Source organism: Solanum stenotomum, chromosome 9 (assembly GCF_019186545.1).
Source record: "Solanum stenotomum isolate F172 chromosome 9, ASM1918654v1, whole genome shotgun sequence".
Lineage (NCBI taxonomy): Eukaryota > Viridiplantae > Streptophyta > Magnoliopsida > Solanales > Solanaceae > Solanum > Solanum stenotomum.
The window spans coordinates 57,850,710-57,877,321 of NC_064290.1; the positions used below are offsets into that span (position 1 = coordinate 57,850,710).

Genomic DNA, 26,612 nt, shown 5'->3' on the forward strand with positions numbered 1-26,612 from the left:
AAAATTGAGTGTTTATGTAATTGTATGTCACTTTTATTTGAATTTGTCCCCTAATTTATGTATTATATTATATTTTCTTGCAATTTATGTTATTTAAAAATTTAGAATAAAAAATAATTTTATATCACGTTAAAAATTATATAAAGTAATTATTTAGAAAAAAAGAAATAAAGGATTTATAATATGAAATAAGAAAATAAGAATGAAATAGAAATAATAATATAAAATTGAGGAGAGAGAAAAAGATTCCTTTTTAGAGAGTAAAATAGAGAATTGGGTTGGAGTTGATTGTCTGAAAAAATAGAGAACTCTATATTTGGAGAGTAAAATAGAGGATTGGGTTGGAGAATTCGAAATAATCAAACTCTAATGCGATACTCACACCAAATAGGAAAAAAAAGAGAATGAAGTTAAGGACGACCTAGGATATAATCATAATTTCACAACTAACATAATGACATTTTAGATATTTTCCTATGACTTCGATGTATGTTGGGTCCATTTATCTCATCATTCTAGACGATTTATAGCCTTTGAACATAGTTATCCACGTGGCTATGATGGGCCAAACATTATTTGGTAACACATTTAGGGATTGTTTGGTACAAAGATTAATAACATAAAGATTAGTAACGTCGAGGTTAGTAGTATAAAAATTACTTTTTATCAACTGTTTGGTTCATTGTTTCCTACCTCATCTTGTGTTTGAATTAAAATTCTACAAAAAGCTTTTTTCCAATTATACTATTGGATTATTATGAGATTTTCTATTTCATGTAATTGGGTAGATAATTGACGGACAATATATTTTTTATGGCCTTCTAACTAGCTAGGAGAAGAACAATTTTATTGTCATGTTTGCTATTTGCTTACTTGAATTATTTGACAATAAATAATTGCCGTCTTAATAAATTGATCTCTCACAAAATCGTCAATTTTCTATTTAAAAAAGATAGACCATCTACTTTTAAAATTGAAAAGATGGTAAACAATAGTAAAATCGAATAAACCATCTACATTTACACGTAAAAATGGCAAGGTGTAATTTTAGTATATATGCAGCTTTATAAATTGTTCAAAAAACACGTGACTTTAATTCATTGCTTCATCCTTCCATGAGTAATTTTCAAGGGTAACTTATAGAAGTTTTACTAGCTAGCTTATGAGCTAATTACTTAGATTCACGTTAGTTTGTAAGATTACAAATCTTATCAATTTTTGGATTTCAAATACATGTATTTGACGTATTCAGATGTGTTCAAATGCATATGTCTTGGATACATGAGGTCAAAATTATGTGTCATTTGTTGTAGATACATCGTATCCAAATAGATTCACATGTAGCTGACTTTTTCGCTTGCCTCTCTCCCTTCTTCTTGTATCCAGATATATGTTCTAGTTTGATTCTCATGTATCTGGGGATCTCGCTCGCCTCTCTCTATTTTAGTGTATCTGATAGCAAAAATACATGTATTTAAGTGTATTTGATATGAAATTATTAACTAGTGAGATAATATTTCCAAACATGGGGAAAATTAGTAAATATTGTAGAAATATTTGTCTAATTACTATTTTTTTTCATTTTTCAACTGTGTTATGGGTTGTAAACAGATCTTTCCACATCTAGTTTTTAAAAGGAAAAATTGTATGATATAGCAAGCTATTAATTCAAATTAAATACTATAGCCATAGTTTCTTTTATGGGAAAATTGTATGAAAAAACAAACTTTCCATTTTTTTGCCATCTGGTTCGGTATACGATTAACCATTTACCATTTTCGGTATACAATTACCCATTCGGTATACAAATGTATAAAATGCGTTTGTGTTTGTATAAAGCGAGAGAAAAGTGTATATACAAAAACAAATACATATATTTTTGTCCTATACATTTCTAATTATACAAAAACAAATCTTATTATACAAATTACAATGTATAAATGAATTTATACAAAACTGAACAATTTGTATAAAATTGGATGTATCTAGCGAATTATACAAATCAAAAACTCCATAGCAAACATAAAATTTGCTATGGAGCGCAATTATGCAAACTACAGCTATAACATACAAATATAATTTTTATGTTTGGTGAAAGTTGCTCAAAATAAATACCCAAAATAAATGCAAGACTCTGAAGGCATGCCCTAAAAACATGTAGACCATTGAAGAAGTGTCGATGAACTTGAGTTTAATCATCTCAAGGGAAATGAATTTATTGAGTTAGTTGGGGTGGATATGAGGGAAAATTTTAATTAAGATAAAAACATATCCATATAGATTGTAGACGCCACATAAGATAATAAGGGTATGAACATGAGAGTTAATCGTCTAAAGAAAAATATGTACTCAAAGTTAAATGATAAAGGAAAAAATATACTTTTTGGGGGGGTTAAAATAACCTTTTTTGAATAGTACAAAAGCAAATATGATCCTTTTTCGTATAATTATAGAGGCTAACACCCAGATTACAAAAACAAGAATACAAAAGATTATGAAAAAATTTCAAAAATATACAATTACCTAACTTACATCGCAAGAATATAGCCCACAACATAATTGGTATACAATATCATATATTCGATATACAATAACTATATAAAGCTTTCATATTTTATTTTCTACAAAATATTTAAAAACTTGATGTACCATATTATACACTCAGTATACATAAGTGACCATTTATTTCACTCCGAACAACCCAAGCAAACAAATTAGACTGTCGCTAGCACCAATTGCTTCAATAATCACCCTCATCTGAGAAACAACCAATGACTTAGCTATCACCAAATCTCTATAGTAATAAAATCACATTTAAGAATGCCAAAGATGAACAAAGAATAAAATGTGCAAAGAAAAGGCGCGCGCGTGTGTGTTTTGAGTGTGTAGGGAAGAGAGATGAAAAAGAGATATCAATATGTTTGTGGCTAAATTTGGTAAAGTCTAAATTTAAAAACTTGCACATTTTGACAATGTGCTTGGATCAATTATACTTTTAAATAATTATCTTAAAAATTAATATATATTAAAAATAAAATGCTATGTAATTAATAAAAAGCGATTTATCTCCTTAAATATATTTATTTGATATGAATTCAAATTAATTGAACTACTAATTTTCGATGTTGAATGCCTAAAAGAAAGACTATAGCCTAAGGAATGGGTAATGAAACTTATTCAGACCTAAGCTGCAAAACCCCTAGAAGTTCCATTACTTTGGATTGATAGGTGATCACATAGTGATTTCCAAAGGGACCACCTCCTACTTTTTGTTTGTCTACTTTGTTTTTATTTTTAGATCCCAATTTTCAATTGGATATTCTTATCCCACTTCTTGTAAAGTCATCCCACATTTTCTCTTTGGGTTAACCAAGTCATGCCAAGAGATATTTCTTAGTCGAAAATTTTACTTAGACATTTGAATTATTATTTATTTTAATTCATTTGACTAATTTGTTTTCATTAGAACGTGCATGCAGGCTTTGACAACATAAATTATTCTAGCTCATTTTACATAACTAGTTTTTTGATTACCAATTCAGAAAATATATGTTATAGTAAATAGTATTGCTTATTTAAGTGAAGATTTGAATAATAAACTTTGCCCAAAATAATATTGCAGGTTTTTTTGTGAATGTTCAATATGGATCGTCATATATATCTCTTATTCACGCGAATCTATAAAGATGATCAATGAAAAAATATATTAGTTAAATGCAATAATGCATATATTTATTTCAATTTGATGAGGTTCAATCATGCAATTAGTCGTATCTCAGTAATATTACCTTATAGATGATATTTGTTGTGTATTTTTCTTGTCATCTAACCATGTGCTTTGCACGTGTATTCCACGTTAATCTGTTTAAATGTCATATGAACATGTAAAAAGAACAACTACATTTTATTTTTTATTTTATCAGTTATAACATAATAAATGACGTTCTTGTTGTCAACTCTCATATTTGACTTCTCGATTGACTGTATACATAAATCAAAAATAGTTATTCGACTGTCCATAGTTAACTGAGAAATGTTTCCTTTTTTTTACCCAAAAAATTAAAAATTAAAATTAAAGAATATATTATATCTGTGAAATCATATGTATAATCACATGTTTATCTGACACCCAACAAATATGTAGTTCATATACTTGTAAACGAATTTCAATTTATATAATCAAGCATGATTCATCCCAGAAAAAATAACAACATTGTGTTATCACATATATAGGGGCGGTGTAATAATATGAAAAATTATTGGTCAAAGGTTAATACAAGAAAAGATGAAAGATAGAAATAATTAATGCAATAACTATGAGAATTCATAATATTATAGCCAAAGAATGTTAAAGAGTTTGAACAGCATTGACAATAATTAGTAATAACTAAGAGAATTTATAATGGTATAACGAAAGGATTAATGTGCAATAAATGTAGTGTAGGGACAAAATGAAAATGTTTATTCCATATTACTAAATATAAAATTTATTTTGTAATTGATAAATTTTTAAATGATTCATATATACTCACATATTTTCACTCTTGAAAAGATTAATAATTTTGGAAAAAGATGTTCAGAAGCATATATTTACATCACAAGAAAAATTGTTAACAAAAACAAATGAATTTAGACAACATCATGTTAACTTTAGATATTGGAACATTAAATACGGATATATTTTAAGCAAAAAAAAATTTATTATATCATCAACATTATTTTCCTCAAGTACTCGAGGTTATGGAATGTACCCTCTTCGGATAGAACGATTTACTTCATCAGAATAGTGGTACCTCATATTCCGCTAAACTTTGAACTCACTCAACGGCAATAAATCACACGAAATTTTTTAAAATGCAAGAAGAAGAATAAGAGATTAAAAAAATTGTGGTTGAAAATGAGAGGAAGCCCATCTATTTATAGTCAACAAAGAGTTGTACGAATAAGTATTTTTTGTGTCTTATCTGAAACATCATGATCTTTCCGAGAAGTCACAACCCTATGGAAAAGTAACAACATATTGAAAAAGTCACAACTCTTTTGAAAGTCACAACTCACCGAAAAATCACAACTCTTTGAAAAAAGTCACAACTCATCGAAAAAATGACATTTCCTAGAAGTCACAATCCTTTGGAAAAATCACAACCTATTGAAAAAGTCATGACTCATCGAAAAATCACAACCCTTTAAAACAAGTCACAACATATCGGAAAAGTCACAACTCATCAAAAAAGTCACAACCTAAGTGAGAGATATTATAGTAATTCAACATTCAAGTTGGGAGTTCATGCTTCTAATGTAGTATAGATATATCTAGTCAATAATATTAAAGATAGATTCATAAATTTAACTGAGATAACTACACTCTTCTGTAATTCATAAAATTACCTTATATAATTTAGTCAAGATTTTCAATGGTTACAATTGGCCCTAAGAAATCCCCAAGGGAGACTTCAAGGCTAGAGAGTTGTCATGGGGCCACAATCCCCTCCAAACCTCCCAAAAATTCAAACTCATAGCAAAATAATATATCTCGATGAGACGAATTCAATACAACAAAAATTGGTTCAAAATTTCATTCACAATTTTGAAAAAAATGTAAATTCCAAATGCAATTAATGTAGCAAAAATCACAAAGAGCAACTGCTCAATCAAATTATGTTGTAATTCATGAGATCTCACCTATTATGGATGATGGGTCAGCATTAAACCTATGTCTCCACAATTTTTCAGAAGATTCCATCTTGTTGTTTTTTTAGAGAAATTAGCGGCTGAAGTTTGACTAAATTCTGATTTGTATAATAGTGTATATAACATTGTAATTATTATTTATGAGTGTATAAATATCTCTTACACATTTGTATAATCTTGTATATTGGGTGTATAATATTGTATATCAATTTTTCAAAATATTTTTATAAAAGACTAAAATGAAAGTTTGTATATCATGGTATACGAATGTATATTATTGTATATCGGATTGTGTTTCGAACTAAAAATTTGTAATGTAAGATTTAGACTTTATTTTTACTATGTAATTGCACTTATAAATTTTTCTCATTTTAATTTCATGAATTCATGACTATATTCCAATAATTGAGCTCATCGCCTTATTTAAATTATGGGTTCATAGTTAAATATCTTCAACAATTTTAGTGGGTACTATACAAATAATAAACATAAATCTACTTTAAAAGTTATGAATTTAAATAAATATTTATAGTTTCAATTTTTTCATAATTAATTTTTCAAGACTTCAAAAATGTGAAAGTACAGTACTGTTTAGATACAATTTGCAAGCAAATTAATTAAAGTACTTAGTTTTTAACCTACTCTGTTAGTGTGAATCATAAGTGCAATAATTTTTTTTTGATAAAGTCTAATGCATATATCTTTTTTAATGATCGGTAACATTAAGATATATTATATCAATTTCAGATACATGATTAAAAAAAATATCTATATACATTTTTATAAAAATCTATTCTACAGACAATAATATCAATTTTTTTTTATAGGATATATTACCGAAAAATTATTATCTTTCAATAAAAGATATAACTTAAAAATGGTGATTTAGTAAAAAAAAAATGGAAAGTTGTTAGACGCATGATTTACTTTTAAAATTTAGCATTTAAGTTACATTTCATTTAAGTACATATAATTACAATTTACATGTATCTGCTTTGTATCCGAGATACATGTATCTGACAAACTAAATATGGTACAAACTGTGATTTTGATAACGTAATTAGGTCCTAAATTAGTGAGATTTCTGTTGTTTGTTCAATAATAATTTTGAGATAGCCTATTCTGGGATAAAATTAAAATGATAGAAAAATAACTCCTTAAACTCTTTTGATACATCCTTTTCATCTATGGAGGATGTTTTTGTAAAGGAAAAATAATATTTTTTGGTCTCTGTTTTATTACCTTATTTTGATTTTAATCCTCATGATATTTTACTAAGCACATTTAACCTTTAATTAATCTATATGAGTGATTTTGGTCCAATCACTAACAGAGCTTAAAGAAACAAATGAACAATTAACTTCTAAGAATAGTTGTTTGAATATTTAAATTTTCAAATTAATTAGATATTTTATTGTGTATTGAGGTATGCATTACCAATACTATGAATTTTTCATGTAATAGTAATACAAAGGATATTTACGACATAACTATCCCTCAAATACCTCTCAAAATATGTCTCATTTCCCAAAGCTAAAAAGTGTGGGAGGTACTTTTATAAATTAACATTTTTTTAATAAAAAATCTGCGAGACTTATTGTTAATACAATAAATCAAACAATGTATAATTAATAACGTTATCGTAACTATTACCAATATTACTAATACTTCTTATTCAACATTATTTTATACACTCTACCAAATAATCTTTAAATCAATTATTCCCATACCACCAACAATAATATTCTGCTCACAACTCTAGTACATACTCTCTCTGTCTACTTTTAATTGTTATGTTGCGTTTCTCAAAAGTCAATTTGACTAATTTTTAAAGTTAAATTATATTATATTAATTTGATATTTTAAACAAAAAAATTAGATATCCAGAAACTATACGAAAAGTACTATAAATTTCAAATTTTTGTATATCAATATGATGAAAAAATACATCATAAAATGTTAGTCAAAGTTATTATCGTTTGACTCTAAAAAAAGAAAATTATGACAATTAAAAGTGGATGGAGATAGTATTATCCGTCTACCGCCAAAGACAAAAATAGCTCATTTAAGTTGTGCTAGTAAGTACATATGAGATACACTATATGTCATTCTTGCATGCATATTACTAAGTCGAAACTAGGGCTGGGCATTCGGTTCGTTTTTTTTTTTTTTGGTTCTTGTATCACGTGTACCGAACATCGAACCGAATTATTTCGATTCGGTTAGGTTTTTTTATTTTGATTCGATTTATGTTATTTCGATTCGGTTTTTGTTAGTTCGATTTTTTGTTATAGTCGTCGGTCGGTCGCTGGTGGTCGTCGGTTGGCTGCTGCGTGATGCTTGTCGCTGCTGCATGGTGCGTGCTGGCCTGCTGTCGCTGCGTGCTGGAATGCTGCAGTGTTGCGCGCTGCCTGCGTGCTGGTCGGCTGGTCGCCGGAAGACGTGGGAAGTGGAACTGCCGAACTGGAAAGTTGGAAGCTGAAAAGTGAAACCTAACGTGGGAAGTGACCGATGAGTGATGTGTGGCTGCTAAGAAAAATGAAAAGTTTGACCTAATTTTGCCTATTTAGTATATAATTTTAATAATATTATAAATACAATATAATATATTTTGGTAAATCGAAATACCGAATAATATAAAATTACATACCAAAAATTGAATTGAAATACCAAAAAATACGAAAATATATACCGAATATCGAAATCAAAATAATTCAATTCGATTTGGTGTTTCGATTTCTCGATGTTTATGCCCAGCCCTAATCAAAACTTTAAGCTGTTAATCCATGATCTTCAATGAAGAAGAAGTAAAATTCTTGATATCATCTATAAGTGCAGTAAGATTGTTCCATGAAGATCCACCTTCTTCCACTGCATTTTTAGCCATCTTACTCATACTCACTGCTTTCTCTCTTATTTTCTGACTTTCCATTAACCTCTCAATTGCTTCTTTTATCTTTTCGCTCCTTATCACAGGGCTCGAGATCTCAACACATCCGTCGGAGTTATGTACTTCTGCCCCTACTTTCACTCCTAGCCCCATAACCTCCACAAGTTTTTCATTGTAGAATTGTTCAGCGAACACTGGCCACGTCACCAACGGCACCCCAGCGATGATGGCTTCAAGCACTGAATTCCAACCACAGTGTGTCATGAATCCTCCGACTGCTGAATGATCTAAGATGGTTAGTTGCGGCGCCCACCCTTTAATAATCAGACATTTTTTCTCATCGAACAAACTCTCCGGTAACCACGTGGTTTTTGTTGATTGGTCCTTGTTCACTGCCCAAATGAAAGGGACGGTAGAAGCTTCTAGAGCTTTTGCGATTTCAGCGAGTTGCTCCTCTGGGAATCTAACTGTGCTCCCAAAAGAGACGTAGAGGACCGATTTGTGCTTCTGTTTATTCAACCACTCTACAACAGCGGCAGATGAGTTACTTTCATCAAAAGAATTAATCAGATCTTTTCTTCGGAATAATTTGGAAGAAAAATAGGAAATGGGACCAATTTGCCAACATTTGGTTTTCTTCATCTTCTGATAGTAGTCAGCGTAGGCAGGTTCTAGCTCGTAAAAAGTATCATGAACGATACCGTAGCTTTGATCCTCAGATTCTCTGGTTCGATCGAGCAGTTCATCAAAAGCATTCCTCTCATCCGCAGGCTTTATCAGATCGTCTGTAAGTTGCGATAGATTGAACTCGATCTTATCAGGTAAACCCGGAACCGAGAAATTAGTACTTTTGGAATTTTCCATCAGGTATTCGTGAGGTTTGTAAAGCCTAAGATTGTACAGAATGGAATTGTACATGTAGCTAGATTGGTTGAACAATAGCCTGGGGATTTTGAGCTCTAGTGCAATATCGACAGTCCATGGGAAATACATATCAGAGAAGATACAATCAGGATGGATTTCACGAATTTTATCTTCCATTGGTTTCTGCAGAAGATAAATGCCGCCAAATACTTTGCCCGCGATTTCAGTTGAAGAGGCGGAGCTGAAATTTTCGATCCCTTCAGGCAACCCAACTTCAGTGGAAGGGAACTTAAGAGTAGCGATAGAGATTAGGGAATTGTCAATAGAAGATCGGAAGAGGGAAGCATTGTGGTGGGTAGTGAGGATGGTAACTTTGACACCGTCACGGGAGGCGAATAGCCTGGCAGCGTTAACTAATGGAATGATATGACCAGTGGCGAAGTAAGGAAGGAAGAGGACATGTAGTTGCTTGCTCCCGTTATCCATGGCTACCACACTAGAAAATGAAGTTGATTTTGAATTCATAAATATAGCCAATTAATTGAGCTATATATTACTATACTGTCCCTACTTTAGTAATAGAAGTGAAAGCACTTTCGGTCAGTTCCTTCAGAGAGTAGTATTTTGGGAGCACACATGATTTTCATGGAGCACCCCAGTTTTCACAGTGGTTTGATATTTAGGGTGCACACGTGATTTTCATGGAGCACCCCAGTTTTCACAGTGGTTTGATATTTAGGTGCACACGTGATTTTCATGGAGCACCCCAGTTTTCACAGTGGTTTGATATTTAGGGTGCACGGGGTAGGTGAACAGTCAATTGAGTTAAGTGACAATTTATAAAACATCAAGTTCACTAAGGAATTACTTTAAATAAAATGTATAGTTTATTTATTATAAATTGGATTTTAATTGATATTTATGTCATTCAATTTTGAATGCATATAGACGTTTAAACTATTATTTAAATGCGGGTTGGTTTGTTTTTTTAACCCCTAATCTCAAATATCTCATAAACAACCGCAATTTGAGCCAAACTGATTAAAAAAATGATATTTATCTTGGTTTGGTTTTTTAACCCCTGATCTCAAATATCTCATAAACAACCGCAATTCAAACCAAATCGATTAAAAAAATGATATTTGGTTTGGTTTTAAATTTTGAAAATCGATGCTATTTGGTTTGGTTTTGATTTACTAAAAGACAACCGCAAAAATAATCAAACTGAACCGATAAATTAGATATATAAATTTTATAATTATTTATATATTATTCATAAATAAAATATAAATGTTTTGTTAAATTTTAATTATCTCAAATCTTTAACTTTACCATTTTCTCAAGCTTAACACTTAAATTTTAGTTCAACTATAACAATTCCAAGTCAAAGTCCATCAAAATCTTTACTTTAGTCTTTATCTACCATATCTCACATAAGATAGTCATATTTTACTCATAATTAAATCACTTTATTCGTGAAATAATAACTCTAGTATTGCTTAATTGAACGACAATAGCTTTCATATGGATTGTTCATGTACTAGGTGTTCTTGTCTTTCGAGATACGTCCTCAAAAAATTTATTACTTTCAAACCGAAAAATGAGAAAAACTAAATCAAGCATTATGGAGTGAGGCAGACAGAGACCTTTACATATGCTGCAGATGTAAAGAGAGAGGGAGCGTGGGGGTAGGGGTGGGGACTGATAGGAAGATGCGGGGGATAGATGATTCAAAGAGTAAGAAGAAATAGTGGTGTTAAAAAGTTGGTAGTTTTTTACCATGTTCCCTTGCATACTTTTTTTTTTTTTCTTGTAAGGTGCAGTGCAGTGCAGCTTTCATTTTCTTAATTTTATGGTTGGCTAGATTATGGTGAATTTTCTATTTCTCTTGCCTCCTCCCTCTTCTCTATCTTAGTTTCTCTTTCTCTCTCATACATTTAGTACAACTCACTGCATGCATGTGAGTGGTGAGTTTTTGCCAGGTATTCCTTTCTTCTGGGGCATTGGACAACTCAGATTGGGCCACGTAATTCAAGCGGAGTTTACTTTGGTGTCCCAGCATAAACAAAAAAATAAATAGTAGGTGGTTTCTTCCTATCCATCTAAGTTTTGTTTTTATGGACAAAGTTATTTGATAATTGTCTTGATGGGATGTAAAAGTACCCGGTGAAATAGACAGGGTGCAAAGGATAGAAAGAACTGTGTGACAGCACGAACATTGCACGCTTGTTGCTCCACGAATGTACATTAGTAATGTGTGGCAGCCTCCGCAAACCAACTGAGCCATCTCAGTGCCTGTTTAAGGTCCGTAACATGTAAAGGGGCTGTTGCTTAATTAAGCCTAATACAACTTAAGGAGCTTAAATAAAGAGTTGAAAATATTCTCAGTCAAGTCAGCTTACAGAGAGCTGAACAGATCGAACAATTTAGTGGAATGCTGGCCATGGAAGCTGATATGGAGAGTCAAGATTCCATGCTTTTGTATGGATACTAGCTAAAGGGGCAGTCCTTACTCAGGACAACTTAGCCTGGAGGGGTTTCCAATTATGTTCACGATGTTACTTTTGTGGTGAGCAAGCTTAGACAATCAATCATATCTTTTTACACTGTAAATGGGCTGATCAGCTTTGGAAAATTTTCATTAATCTAAGAGGCATGTGATGCCTCAAGGATTAACTGATGTTCTAGTTAGCTGGAACAGGGAAGGAAAATTATTCAGTCAAAAGGAGAGATGGAAGATTGTCCCAACATGTATTTGGTGGACATATTTAAGGAAAGAAATCAGAGATGCTTTGAAGACATAGGAAATCCCTTATAGAAGTTAAAGATGAATTCTTTAGTTCTTTACTATTTTGGTGTAAACAAGAAGGTTTAGAAGAAGCAGAATCAATTTTTGATGTTTTAGTAGAGTACCCGTTGGATTGGCTTATTTTAAGTGCTTTTAAGCACTTTTGGAGTGTTTGGATAACTTAAAAAAGTGCTTATAAGCACTTAGTTTTAAGCTAAAATGGTAAAAATAAGCCAAAAGCCATGAGTTAGAATTTCTAACATATGGCTTGTGGCTTAAAAGTCAAAAGCCAAAAGCCAATCTAAACAGGGTCATAGAAAGCTATTTGGGTCTTCCAATTGTAATCACTGTTGGTCTGGGTGACTACACAACTTGTGTAGGCATCTTATATTGATAATACTGTTTTACCATTCTCAAAACAAAAAAGTTCCAAAATGTGGAGGCTGTCTAATAACGTGCATACCCGGAGGTGGTACTGCTGTTACTGCATTGCAAACTGCACAGCAAACAGATGTTGCTCCAACTGGATAGAGTAAAAGATTTCTGCATCCAGAGCACACAAGCTGGCTCTGCGTACCTGCTAGCCATCATATTTCTTCGTAAGATATATTGTAAAACAAGGTAATTTTGGTATGGCGTTGTTACACTATTTTGTCAAGTGGCTTGATCCTCCTGGACTGTGAGGCTGTTTCACTAGAAAGCTGAAGTTGAATTCAGATTTATTGAGCAACTAACAAGTTACTAGTCATGGCTGTAAATAAAGTATTGGTGTCCCTGACCTTGTCTTAATTGATTTGATCTATTTAATAAATACTGTTTGATTTATTTTTTACACTTCATCTACAAATACTAAATTGAACTTTGATTTGGATTTTAGGACTGGAGATTTAAGATATGAACTCTTTGATCTTCCGGCTGTAACCATCAATCTTAGCTCATTGTTATGCATGACCATCCTTTTCATTTCTTTCTATGTATTATTATCAGGCAGAAAATAGTTAAGGAAAAATGCTGTACCGTTAGCAGGTGGTGTAAATGGTGTTGGTGGTGTAGGATATGGAGCAAGCGGAACTGGCATTGTGAAGCTAACAGAGGTAGTCCTCTCCTGAGATCTCAAAAGCCTACTGCTTCAAAAACTTCTAACAGAGCAGCTGCTTCCATCTTTACTGTTTCCTGAAAAAACACGGAAAATTATACATGATTGAGCTAGCAACTGAAGGACCTAATTTCTGTGATGAAAGATGGATTTGAATGCAAAGTATGAAATAGGATTAGGAAAAAGGGAAATAGATGGTGAAAGCTATAACGAAGAACTTTGCATATTCATCTAGTAGCATATTTAGTATACATGATTTGTTACTGGTTCAACCACTGAGCATTTGAAACTTAAGAGGAGCTTAGTCAAGCATTATGGAGTGAGGCAGACACAGACCTTTACATATGCAGATGAAAAGAGAGAGGGAGCGTGGGGGTAGGGGTGGGGACTGATAGGAGGATGCGGGGGATAGATGATTCAAAGAGTAAGAAGAAATAGTGGTGTTAAAAGTTAGTTTTTTTACCATGTTCCCTTGCATACTTTTTTTTTCTTGTAAGGTGCAGTGCAGCTTTCATTTTCTTTTATGGTTGGCTAGGTTATGGTGAATTTTCTATTCTCTTGCTGGTATATCAAGATCAGTTTTGTCAGGAAATTTTTGGGCCCCCTCCCTCTTCTCTATCTTAGTTTCTCTTTCTCTCTCATACATTTAGTGCAACTCACTGCATGCATGTGAGTGATGAGTTTTTGCCAGGTATTCCTTTCTTCTGGGGCATTGGACAACTCAGATTGGGCCACGTAATTCAAGCGGAGTTTACTTTGGTGTCCCAGCATAAACAAAAAAATAAATAGTAGGTGGTTTCTTCCTATCCGTCTAAGTTTTGTTTTTATGGACAAAGTTATTTGATAATTGTCTTGATGGAAGGTAAAAGTACCCGGTGAAATAGACAGGGTGCAAAGGATAGAAAGAATTGTGATACTTTTTGTAGGTGGTGGTCCAATTTGTGCTGTCATTCCAGTGTGCTTGTCCCTCTCAACTTTCCATTTTCCACCTCTTCTCATTCCCTTTTTTTTAACTATGGTAATTGTAGTAAGCTAAAATGAATGATTACTGCCTTTGAGATGCTTACAAGTAACGCAGCCTGTTCATGTTTGCTATGCACTTTGCCTATCAACTGTGACAGGACCCAAGTAACTACGTGTAGTTTCAAATTTTGTTATCAATTCCCCTTGAATTTCCTCTAATATGGTCTTGGAGTAGGGCCATTGATAAGTGACTGCACATTATCGATTGGCCCCCTCGAAGAGTAGTATTTTGGGAGCACACAGATTTGCAAGCAACCAGTTTTCATGATGGTATGAGATTCAGGGGGTACCCAGTTAGATAACCATTCATTAACTTTTATCAAAAACTTATCTTGTGGTTTTGATGGTCAGATAGATGCACCAAATGAATCAGTTTTACTACTGGAGATTTGATTCGTTTCTTAGCTGGGAATGCACTCACTATGTGTAGTGATTCACTTTACAAGGTGGATATGAACTTGTGACCTCACTAATTTGGAGGTTGGTGGTCTTCTTTTTAGGACATGTACAACAGCTTCACATCAATCACAAGTTCAAAATACAGTACGATACCTCATTATGTGTATATACATAGAAGTATTGGGGTCCCATATTGTTTTTTAGTGTCTTAAATACGACTGGCATTATACATGAAGAACTCTTTATTTTGCACAGGTTTGTATAGCTTAGTGGTTTTCGTTATCTCCCTCTATGGCACACCAGGGTATGGTCCACCAGTTAATGATGTGGGATGAAAATCATAAAAGATCAATGTTCGAATTTCAGCAAAGAGCTAAAGGTGGTAGTCGATACACGGGTAAGAATATTATATCTCAAACATCTTAGCTAGATAAAGCTTTATCAAATCATATCTGTTGAATAGACAACTAGAAACATAAAAACCAGGCTTGCCCCTTGTTTAATTAACCTAATGGATAAATAAATTTTAAGATAAGCATAGAGAAAGATATTTTGAGTGAAGTGTAGGGCAACTATATGATGCACACATATTTCATCTACATGTGTAATAAAGTCACAAGATATATGAGTCACAAAGGAGTGTTAGACATTTAATGAATTTTGATTTATTCGATACGCATGAAAAGGAATAGAACTCTTGCAAGTAAATTCCACTATTCCACACTTAGAAAATTTCCCAACTTAAGTAGCAACATCATATATCTTCAAATTCATTTCTTCTAGTTATAGAATGTCTGTGTAAAGTGGGAAAAAAACGAAAGAAAATCTATCTTTTTTCTCAAACTGTGACGTTTCATTACATAAGAAAGGTTGAGTTTGGTTATTTCTATAAATAAAAACAATATGTATTATCCCCCACCCCTACCCCCACCTCTACCCCTACCCCTACCCCTCAAGGTATGGGAGTTTATTAGTCATTTTCTTTATGATAACAACAAGAGAATGTGGTCCACTTTACCGAATCTAGCCAATCTGAAAAATCAGAAGGTTGCTTCTTAGAAACTTTTCTTTAAATAATTATTGTCTAGGAAATCAAGAACAACGTGGCTAGAAGAATTAAAATATTAGTTAAAATTGGAGAACCACATGTTGTTGTATTACACAATATAATAAAGAAATAGAAGAAAAACTTGATAATTGAAACATTATAGTGTATCCAATTACCAATTCCTGCAGTCCAGAAGTTTCATTAAAAATATTCTTCGGCATCCTCCGTATGTGAGAAATTTTCTATGGGACGACTTCTAAAAATATCATTTTAAAGTTACCAAGTTTCAAAAAAAAAAAAAAAAATCATTTTAATTTTCCTATTTTGATGGTAATAAACAAAAAAAAGATCATTTGTTTTTTTTTTCATTAGGAGATGAGTTGCATTTTAAGCTAGTTTATATTAAATTGTCTCCGCAAATGATGTATAAGTTCTTGCCAATTCCAAAAAAACGGTTGCCATAGAAAGCAAAGTGTAGACGAAGTGTATACAAATTACAATAAATTAAAATTTGAATGTGTGCTGATTTTTAGCTTCATTTTTTCTTTGGTGGGTGGGAATTGTGGGGAGGTGTTCGAAGATAAAAATGGACCACTCATGAGGTAGTGGTGGGGTGCTAAGTACCTGTAAATTTTTAATTAGAGATTTTAAATTTGAATTTAGATAATGAAAGTCATTTATATAAAGCGTTTTATTCTTGTAGCAGAACTTTTCGATGTAAATCTAGATTAGTTAAATTCCAAAAAAAAAAATAATATTGAACATAGGGTGAAAAAAAGCACAAAATAGATATTAGAAGTGTTGTGAAGTAAAATAGAAGATTCTAAAACTAGACTTGCTTTGTTAGCTAGATGTATTTAGAAACATACCGACAATTTCAAGTTTGTGGAGAAGTAGAGAGGAAAAGGACAATACTTATGCAGTAATGTGAAGGAGTCTATCAAGTCTAAAGACTTTAAAGACTATGGGGTATGGGCAATGAACCTTTTTGCAGGTATGGTTGGAATTTAACTAAGCATGTTCTGGTTTGGATTTGTTTTTTTACTTTCAAGCATAAATAAGATTGATATATTTTAATATTATATTATTAAATTAATTATTTTTTCCATTACATAGAAGTATGAAGTTAAGGACCATCAACGGATGTGGTGCGCGCAACATATATGCAATATTTGTTCCTTACTTAATTAAATGTTTCAAGTTTGAATTCTGAATATGTAAAATCCTTTGAAGGAAACACTTCCCCAAATGTGACCCTATGTGACGAGAATTCGAAATAATCAAACTCTAATGTGATATTCACACCAAATAGGAAAAAAAAGAGAATGAAGTAAAGAACGACCTAGGATATAATCATAATTTCACAACTAACATAATGACATTTTAGATATTTTCCTATGACTTCGATGTATGTTGGGTCCATTTATCTCATCATTCTACACAATTTATAGCCTTTGACATAGTTATCCACGTGGCTATGATGGGCCAAACATTATTTGGTAACACATTTAGGGATTGTTTGGTACAAAGATTAATAACATAAAAATTAGTAACGTTGGGGTTAGTAGTATAAAAATTACTTTTTATCAACTGTTTGGTTCATTGTTTTCTACCCCATCTTGTGTTTGAATTAAAATTCTACAAAAAGCTTCTTTCCAATTATACTATCACCAAATTTCTGTAGTAATAAAATCACATTTAAGAATGCCAAAGATGAACAAAGAATAAAATGTGCAAAGAAAAGGCGCGCGCGTGTGTGTTTTGAGTGTGTAGGGAAGAGAGATGAAAAAGAGATATCAATATGTTTGTGGCTAAATTTGGTAAAGTCTAAATTTAAAAACTTGCACATTTTGACAATGTGCTTGGATCAATTATACTTTCAAATAATTATCTTAAAAATTAATATATATTAAAAATAAAATGCTATGTAATTAATAAAGAGCAATTTATCTTCTTTAATATATTTATTTGATATGAATTCAAATTAATCGAACTACTAATTTTCGATGTTGAATGCCTAAAAGAAAGACTATTGCCTAAGGAATGGGTAATGAAACTTATTCAGACCTAAGCTGCAAAACCCCTAAAAGTTCCATTACTTTGGATTGATAGATGATCACATATTGATTTCCAAAGGGACCACCTCCTACTTTTTGTTTGTCTACTTTGTTTTTATTTTTAGATCCCAATTTTCAATAGGATATTCTTATCCCACTTCTCGTAAAGTCATCCCACATTTTCTCTTTGGGTTAACCAAGTCATGCCAAGAGATATTTCTTAGTCGTAAATTTTACTTAGACATTTGAATTATTATTTATTTTAATTAATTTGACTAATTTGTTTTCATCAGAACGTGCAAGCTGGCTTTGACAACATAAATTATTCTAGCTCATTTTACATAACTAGTTTTTCGATACGTGCATTGCACGTGATTATCAATTCAGAAAATATATGTTATAGTAAATAGTATTGCTTATTTAAGTGAAGATTTGAATAATAAACTTTGCCCAAAATAATATTGCAGATTTTTTTTGTGAATGTTCAATATGGATCGTCATATATATCTCTTATTCACGCGAATCTATAAAGATGATCAATGAAAATATGTATTAGTTAAATGCAATAATGCATATATTTATTTCAATTTGATGAGGTTCAATCATGTAATTAGTCGTATCTCAGTAATATTACCTTATAGACGATATTTGTTGTGTATTTTTCTTGTCATCTAACCAGATGTGTTTTGCACGTGTATTTCACGTTAATCTGTTTAAATGTCATATGAACATGTAAAAAGAACAACTACATTTTATTTTTTAGAACTAATCTTTGTATATTAATTTTTATTTTATCAGTTATAACATAAGAAATGACGTTCTTGTTGTTAACTCTCATATTTGACTTCTCGATTGACTGTATACATAAATCAAAAATAGTTATTCGACTGTCCATAGTTAACTGAGAAATGTTTCCTTTTTTTTACCCAAAAAATTAAAAATTAAAATTAAAGAATATATTCTATCTGTGAAATCATATGTATAATCACATGTTTATCTTACACCCAACAAATATGTAGTTCATATACTTGTAAACGATTTTCAATTTATATAATCAAGCATGATTCATCCCAGAAAAAATAACAACATTGTGTTATCACATATATAGGGGTGGTGTAATAATATGAAAAATTATTGGTCAAAGGTTAATACAAGAAAAGATGAAAGATATAAATAATTAATGCAATAACTACGAAAATTCATAATATTATAACTAAAGAATGTTAAAGAGTGTGAATAACATTTGCAATAATTAGTAATAACTAAGAGAATTTATAATGGTATAACGAAAGGATTAATGTGCAATAGATGTAGTGTAGGGACAAAATGAAAATGTTTATTCCATATTACTAAATATAAAATTTATTTTGTAATTGATAAATTTTTAAATGATTCATATATACTCACATATTTTCACTCTTGAAAAGATTAATAATTTTGGAAAAAGATGTTCAGAAGCATATATTACATCACAAGAAAAATTGTTAACAAAAACAAATGAATTTAGACTACATCATGTTAACTTTAGATATTGGAACATTACATACAGATATATTTTAAGCAAAAAAATAATTATTATATCATCAACATTATTTTCCTCAAGTACTCGAGGTTATGGAATGTACCCTCTTTGGATAGAACGATTTACTTCATCAGAATAGTGGTACCTCATATTCCGCTAAACTTTGAACTCACTCAACGGCAATAAATCAAACGAAAATTTTTAAAATGCAAGAAGAAGAATAGGAGATTAAAAAAATTGTGGTTGAAAATGAGAGGAAGCCCATCTATTTATAGTCAACAAAGAGTTGTACGAATAAGTATATTTTGTGTCTTATCTGAAAAATCATGATCTTTTCGAGAAGTCACAACCCTTTGGAAAAGTAATAACATATTGAAAAAGTCACAACTCTTTTGAAAGTCACAACTCACCGAAAAATCACAACTCTTTGAAAAAAGTCACAACTCATCGAAAAAATGACATTTCCTAGAAATCACAATCCTTTGGAAAAATCACAACCTATTGAAAAAGTCACGACTCATCGAAAAATCACAACCCTTTGAAAAAAGTCACAGCATATCGGAAAAGTCACAACTCATCAAAAAAGTCACAACCTAAGTGAGAGATATTATAGTAATTCAACATTCAAGTTGAGAGTTCATGCTTTTAATGTAGTATAGATATATCTAGTCAATAATACTAAAGATAGATTCATAAATTTAACTGAGATAACTACACTCTTCTGTAATTCATAAAATTACCTTATATAATTTAGTCAAGATTTTCAATGGTTACAATTGGCCCTAAGAAATCCCTAAGGGAGACTTTAAGGCCAGAGAGTTGTCATGGGGCCACAATCCCCTCCAAACCTCCCAAAAATTCAAACTCATAGCAAAATAATATATCTCGATGAGACGAATTCAATACAACAAAAATTGGTTCAAAATTTCATTCACAATTTTGAAAAAAATGTAAATTCCAGATGCAATCAATGTAGCAAAAATCACAAAGAGCAACTGCTCAATCAAATTATGTTGTAATTCATGAGATCTCACCTATTATAGATGATAGGTCAGCATTAAACCTACGTCTCCACAATTTTTCAGAAGATTCCATCTTGTTGTTTTTTTAGAGAAATCAGCGGCTGAAGTTTGACTAAATTCTGATTTGTATAATAGTGTATATAACATTGTAATTATTATTTATGAGTGTATAAATATCTCTTATACATTTGTATAATCTTGTATATTGGGTGTATAATATTGTATATCAATTTTTCAAAATATTTTTATAAAAGACTAAAATGAAAGTTTGTATATCATGGTATACGAATGTATATTATTGTATATCGGATTGTGTTTCGAACTAAAAATTTGTAATGTAAGATTTAGACTTTATTTTTACTATGTAATTGCACTTATAATTTTTCTCATTTTAATTTCATGAATTCATGACTATATTCCAATAATTGAGCTCATCGCCTTATTAAAATTATGGGTTCATAGTTAAATATCTTCAACAATTTTAGTGGGTACTATACAAATAATAAACATAAATCTACTTTAAAAGTTACGAATTTAAATAAATATTTATAGTTTCAATTTTTTTCATAATTAATTTTTCAAGACTTCAAAAATGTGAAAGTACAGTACTGTTTAGATACAATTTGCAAGCAAATTAATTAAAGTACTTAGTTTTTAACCTACTCTGTTGGTGTGAATCAGAAGTGCAATAATTTTTTTTTTTGATAAAGTCTAATGCAGATATCTCTTTTAATGATCGGCAACATTAAGATATATTATATCAATTTCATATACATGATTAAAAAAAAATATCTATATACATTTTTATAAAAATCTATTCTACATACAATAATATCATTTTTTTTATAGGATATATTACGTACCGAAAAATTATTATCTTTCAATAAAAGATATAACTCAAAAATGGTGATTTAGTAAAAAAAAGGGGAAGTTGTTAGACGCATGATTTACTTCAAAAATTTAGCATTTAAGTTACATTCCATTTTTAAGTACATATAATTACAATTTATATGTATCTGCTTTGTATCCGAGATACATGTATCTGACAAACTAAATATGGTACAAACTGTAATTTTGATAACACAAGGAAAGATACGTAATTAGGTTCTAAATTAGTGAGATTTGTGTTATTTGTTCAATAATAATTTTGAGATAGCCTATTCTGGGATAAAATTAAAATGATAAAAAAATAACTCCTTAAACTCTTTTGATACATCCTTTTCATCTATGGAGGATATTTTTGTAAAGGAAAAATAACATTTTTTGGTCTCTGTTTTATTACCTTATTTCGATTTTAATCCTCATGATATTTTACTAAGCACATTTAACCTTTAATTAATCTATATGAGTGATTTTGGTCCAATCACTAATGGAGCTTAAAGAAACAAATGAACAATTAACTTCTAAGAATAGTTGTTTGAATATTTAAATTTTCAAATTAATTATACATTTTATTGTCTATTGAGGTATGTATTACCAATACTATGAATTTTTCATGTAATAGTAATACAAAGGATATTTACGACATAACTATCCCTCAAATACCTCTCAAAATATGTCTCATTTCCCAAAGCTAAAAAGTGTGGGAGGTACTTTTATAAATTAACATTTTTTTAATAAAAATTCCGCTAGACTTATTGTTAATACAGTAAATCAAACAATATATAATTAATAACATTATCGTAACTATTACCAATATTACTAATACTTCTTATTCAACATTATATTATACACTTTACCAAATAAACTTTAAATCAATTGTTCCCAAACCACCAACAATAATATTCTGCTTACAACTCTAGTACATACTCTTTCTGTCTACTTATAATTGTTATGTTGCGTTTTTCAAAAGTCAATTTGACTAATATTCAAAGTTAAATTAGATTACATTAATTCGATATTTTAAACAAAAAAATTAGATATTCAGAAACTATACGAAAAGTACTATAAATTTCAATTTTTTGTATATCAATATGATGGAAAAATACATCATAAAATGTTAGTCAAAGTTATTATCGTTTAACTCTAAAAAAAAGAAAACTATGACAATTAAAAGTGAATGGAGATAGTATTATCCGTCTACCGCCAAAAACAAAAATAGCTCATTTAAGTTGTGCTAGTACGCACATTTGAGATAGAGTATCATTCTTGTATGCATATTACTAAGTCGAAACTTTAAACTGTTAATTCATGATCTTCAATGAAGAAGAAGTAAAATTCTTGATATCATCTATAAGTGCGGTAAGATTGTTCCATGAAGATCGACCTTCTTCCACTGCATTTTTGGCTTGTTGCTGATCGATCGATCGCCGGAAGACGTGGGAAGTGGACTGAAAAGTTGGAAGCTGAAAAGTGAAAACTAACGTGGGAAGTAACTGATGAATGATATGTGGCTGCTAAGAAAAATGAAAATTTTGAAAAGTAAAAACTGAAAAGTGAAAAATTTGACCTAATTTTGCCTATTTATTATTTAATATTAATAATACAATATAATATATTTCGGTAAATCAAATAATACAAAATTACATACCGAAAATTGAACCGAAATACCAAAAAATACGAAAATATATACCGAATACCGAAATATCGAAACTGAAATAATTCGATTCGATTTGGTGTTTCGATTTCTCGGTATTTATGCCAAGCCCTAGTCGAAACTTTAAGTTGTTAATCCATGATCTTCAATGAAGAAGAAGTAAAATTTTTGATATCATCTATAAGTGCGGTAAGATTGTTGCATGAAGATCCACCTTCTTCCACTACATTTTTGGCTTGTTGCTGATCTGTCGATCCCTGGAAGACTGGGAAATGGATAGGCTAAACTGGAACGTTGGAAGCTGAAAAGTGAAAACTAACACGAAAAGTGACTGATGAGTGATGTGTGGCTGCTAAGAAAAGTGAAAAATTTGAAAAGTAAAAACTGAAAAGTGAAAAGTTTGACCTAATTTTGCCTATTTATTATTTAATATTAATAGTACAATATAATATATTTCGATAAATCGAATAATACAAAATTACATACGGAAAATTGAACCGAAATACCAAAAAATACGAAAATATATACCGAATATCCAAATATCAAAACCAATATAATTCGGTTCGGTTTGGTGTTTCGATGTTTATGCCAAGCCCTAGTCAAAACTTTAAGCTGTTAATCCATGATCTTCAATGAAGAAGAAGTAAAATTCTTGATATCATCTATAAGTGAGGTAAGATTGTTCCATGAAGATCCACCTTCTTCCACTGCATTTTTGGCTTGTTGTTGATCTGTCGGTCGCTGGAAGACTGGGAAATGGATAGGCCAAACTGGAATGTTGGAAGCTGAAAAGTGAAAACTAACATGGGAAGTGACTGATGAGTGATGTGTGGCTACTAAGGCTGGCAATTGGACAGGACCGAATCAACAGGACCAGTTTTATCGAAATCGGTATCTGAATCGGAACACGTTACCAAATTTATTTACTGAAACCGGATCTTACCGGAAATTCCCAAAGGTTCCGCCCGGTCCCTTAATTACCGGATAGGAACCGATTTGGACCGGACCGGAACCGGTTCTTACCGGATCATTGTGTACTGATTTTTATTTTTTATTTTTTTTATTAACTTTAATTATTATATAATATTAAATTATTAATTAATAATATTATATTATTAAAAAACTTCAATTTAAAACTTTAAACTTTAAAGTTTCAATTGAACTTAAGTTTAAAGTTTATAGTTTATATTGAAAATTTGAATTTAAAGTTTAAAATTGACTTTCAAGTTTAAAGTTTATATAGAATTTAAAGTTTAAACCTTAAAATTCAATTTTATATTAAAGTTTAAAGTTTAAACTAATATTAAAATAATTAAAAATTAAATGTGTAAAATGCGTTGGATAGTTGGATTAAATATAAAAGACTATTTTAAAAGAAAATCAAGGCGAATAGCCGTATATTTATTCAAATAAATAAATTGTACAATACAAATATTAGAAAGGGACAAAGAGTACATAATCTAGGTATTGAATATTAATTATTATACTAAGTACTAACTACTAACAATTGAAACTTTTTTAAAAATCTTTTCGTAACTTTTGTATCATTTCAAAAGAAACATTTTTTGGAACTTGTATTTGTCGTTCTTCTTCCATTGCTTCCATGCCATCATCACTATTATCACCAAATATTTCATCTATTTCGTCTTCTATTTGGCAATTTAATTGTGGTAGTCTGATATTTCTTCTTTCGGCATTGACCCAATTTCGAAACAACACCGATATTTTCAAACTATCCTTTGCTAATGAATATCGATGATCTCCAATCATAAATCTCGCCGCACTAAAGGCTTGCTCTGAAGCGACCGATGATGCTTGAATCGCTAGCACATCTCGAACAATCCTAGCAAAGGTCGGAAATTAATTTTCACGATTCTTTCACCATACTAATATTGGAGCTTGAAGTTATCCTTCTTCATGCATAATCTTTTCCCGTGCCTGATTGAAATATAAATCAAAATCATTATTAGTATATGATTCAAGCTCAAAATAATCATCCATCTAATCATCCGCATCATCACTTCTAGGCCTACAAGATGGAGGTTCAACTATTGGAATGTTTTTTTTCCATAGATTTATATGTATTATATAATTCTCTAACTTTTATATATATGCTACTTTTACAATTTTCAACACTAGGAGTTTCATCATCTTTAATTTCTAAATTTGCATAAATCTTTTCAACCATTCTTTCAACACATTTTAATTTGTAATTTGGGTTGAAAGTAGTAGCAGTCAAATAGATTTGAGGAATAGGGAAAAAATATTTTTTGAATTTTTCAATCATAAAAGCAAGGGAATCTTCAAATCAATCTTTTCCTTCATATTTTGCAAATTTAGATGAAATAGCACAAATATTTACTAAAACATAAGAAATAGTTAGATAATATTGACCAGAAGCAGCATTTGTTGCTTTATAAAAACACTTAAAAATTCAATAAGTTCTTTTGTATTTTCCCAATCTTCATAGCCAATTCTCAAATTCGGGTTCGCATTATGAACATTAAAAACTAATTGTAAGGGCTCTTGATAAATATCAGCAACTTGAAGCATTTCAAATAAAGAATTTCATCTAGTGCATACTTCTTTTAGACTTTTTAATATTCAAGTCCACATTATTTACAACGATTTTTAAATTCTGTAATTCTAGCTTTTATTTTAGCTTTAAAAATTCAATTACAAGCAAGTCAAATTTTTTCACAAAAAGTTCCAAATTGAGAAATACCATCTTTTACTATCAAATTATACACATGTACGGCACACTTAATATGAAAAGAATCATTATCAATTGGACAAAGTCTACATTTTAAATAATCAATTACTTTTAAACTATTAGAAGCATTATCTTAAGTGACACTCATTATTTTATTACATATTTCATAAAATTGTAAAATAGAGCTTATTTTTGTTGTTATATAAGAACCGGTTTTAGTTTCTTCAACATATTTATATCCTAATATTCATTTTTGCATGTTCCATTCATGGTCAATCCAATGGACAATAATTGTAAAATAATCATTACCATTAGGACTACGTCCCATATCAGAGTAATAGATAATCTACCATCATAATAAACAAATAAACAATGAAAAAAATGACAATATTCTTTTTGATATTTAAAAAGATCACTTTTAATTGTACTTCTTGGAATACCTTCATAATTTGGGTTATACAATTCTCGAATATACTAAATAAAAGCAGGATGTGAAGGAAATGAAATAGGGAAATCCCAAACAGCAACCATTTTAGCTAATTCTCTACGATTTTTTTCTTTACTATATGTGTGGTGTGTGCTTCGACTAGCCGGGTTAGTCATATTTAATACACTTTGAACCATATTAGAACCTCCAACTCCCATAGAATTTTCAGGTATGGATATTCCATTTCTATTAGCCCTTTCTAAATCATCTAGGCGAGCAAATTCTTTATTACACTTTGTCAAATGCGTTCTTAGTCATCCCGTTCCCCCTTGTGTACCCGTAGTCATATGTTTCATGGTCAATTTACATTTCGTGCAAGTAATAGTAGTTTTTTCCTCATTTTGTACCAAAAATTTTCATACTAAAGATCTTTTAACACGTACAACGGCCTTTGAAAAAGTAGGTAAAGAGGGGACTTCATTTTGTTCCGATAATTTGGTAGCCGGACTAGTAGGAGTAGGGGTCTCATCATCTTC

At 30.6% G+C, this 26,612-nt stretch overlaps 3 protein-coding genes and 1 long non-coding RNA gene across 9 annotated transcripts in view; 1 reads left to right on the forward strand and 3 right to left on the reverse strand.

Moving 5' to 3' along the window:
• Positions 1-26,612, reverse strand: part of LOC125875702 (protein LOL1) — a 48,261-nt gene that overhangs the window by 9,311 nt on the left and 12,338 nt on the right. The window contains exon 1 of one of the 4 annotated variants that reach the window (XM_049556719.1): positions 13,793-13,817. The exons of 1 other annotated variant lie outside the window; for it this stretch is intronic. The gene's annotated coding sequence lies outside the window, so the exon portion shown is untranslated. Of the gene's footprint in view, positions 1-11,224; positions 11,248-13,792; positions 13,818-26,612 lie in introns of those variants that run through there. 2 more of the 4 variants (XM_049556722.1, XM_049556720.1) reach the window with 2 other exon arrangements.
• LOC125875701 (nuatigenin 3-beta-glucosyltransferase-like) overlaps positions 8,291-26,612 on the reverse strand; it is a 29,906-nt gene continuing 11,584 nt past the window's right edge. The window contains exon 2 of one of the 3 annotated variants that reach the window (XM_049556718.1): positions 8,291-9,249. In XM_049556718.1, the coding sequence (XP_049412675.1) occupies positions 8,471-9,249 (779 nt within the window). In that variant the 3' untranslated portion in view covers positions 8,291-8,470. Of the gene's footprint in view, positions 10,002-26,612 lie in introns of all 3 variants that reach the window. The other 2 variants (XM_049556717.1, XM_049556716.1) reach the window with 2 other exon arrangements.
• On the reverse strand, positions 11,488-13,784 carry LOC125876039 (protein LOL1-like). Its single transcript, XM_049557140.1, has 5 exons — positions 13,582-13,784; positions 13,251-13,406; positions 12,697-12,810; positions 11,646-11,740; positions 11,488-11,547 (listed from the first exon to the last, which is right to left on the reverse strand). The coding sequence occupies exons 2-5, from the start codon at positions 13,309-13,311 to the stop codon at positions 11,488-11,490; spliced, it is 330 nt and encodes a 109-aa protein (XP_049413097.1). The 5' UTR covers positions 13,312-13,406; positions 13,582-13,784.
• On the forward strand, positions 13,955-16,886 carry LOC125875704 (uncharacterized). Its single transcript, XR_007447458.1, has 4 exons — positions 13,955-14,117; positions 14,528-14,832; positions 15,007-15,148; positions 16,651-16,886. It is a non-coding gene; the product is annotated as an uncharacterized LOC125875704 (long non-coding RNA).

What these genes read in the sequence shown, in the direction of transcription:
- LOC125876039 (XM_049557140.1), bottom strand. Translation starts at nt 13,311, where the DNA reads ATGCCAGTTCCGCTTGCTCCATATCCTACACCACCAACACCATTTACA. An exon ending in ATTTACACCACCTGCTAACG is followed by an intron (nt 12,811 to 13,250) that starts GTACAGCATTTT and finishes GATGGCTAGCAG; the next exon opens with GTACGCAGAGCCAGCTTGTG. An exon ending in AACAGCAGTACCACCTCCGG is followed by an intron (nt 11,741 to 12,696) that starts GTATGCACGTTA and finishes GACCTTAAACAG; the next exon opens with GCACTGAGATGGCTCAGTTG.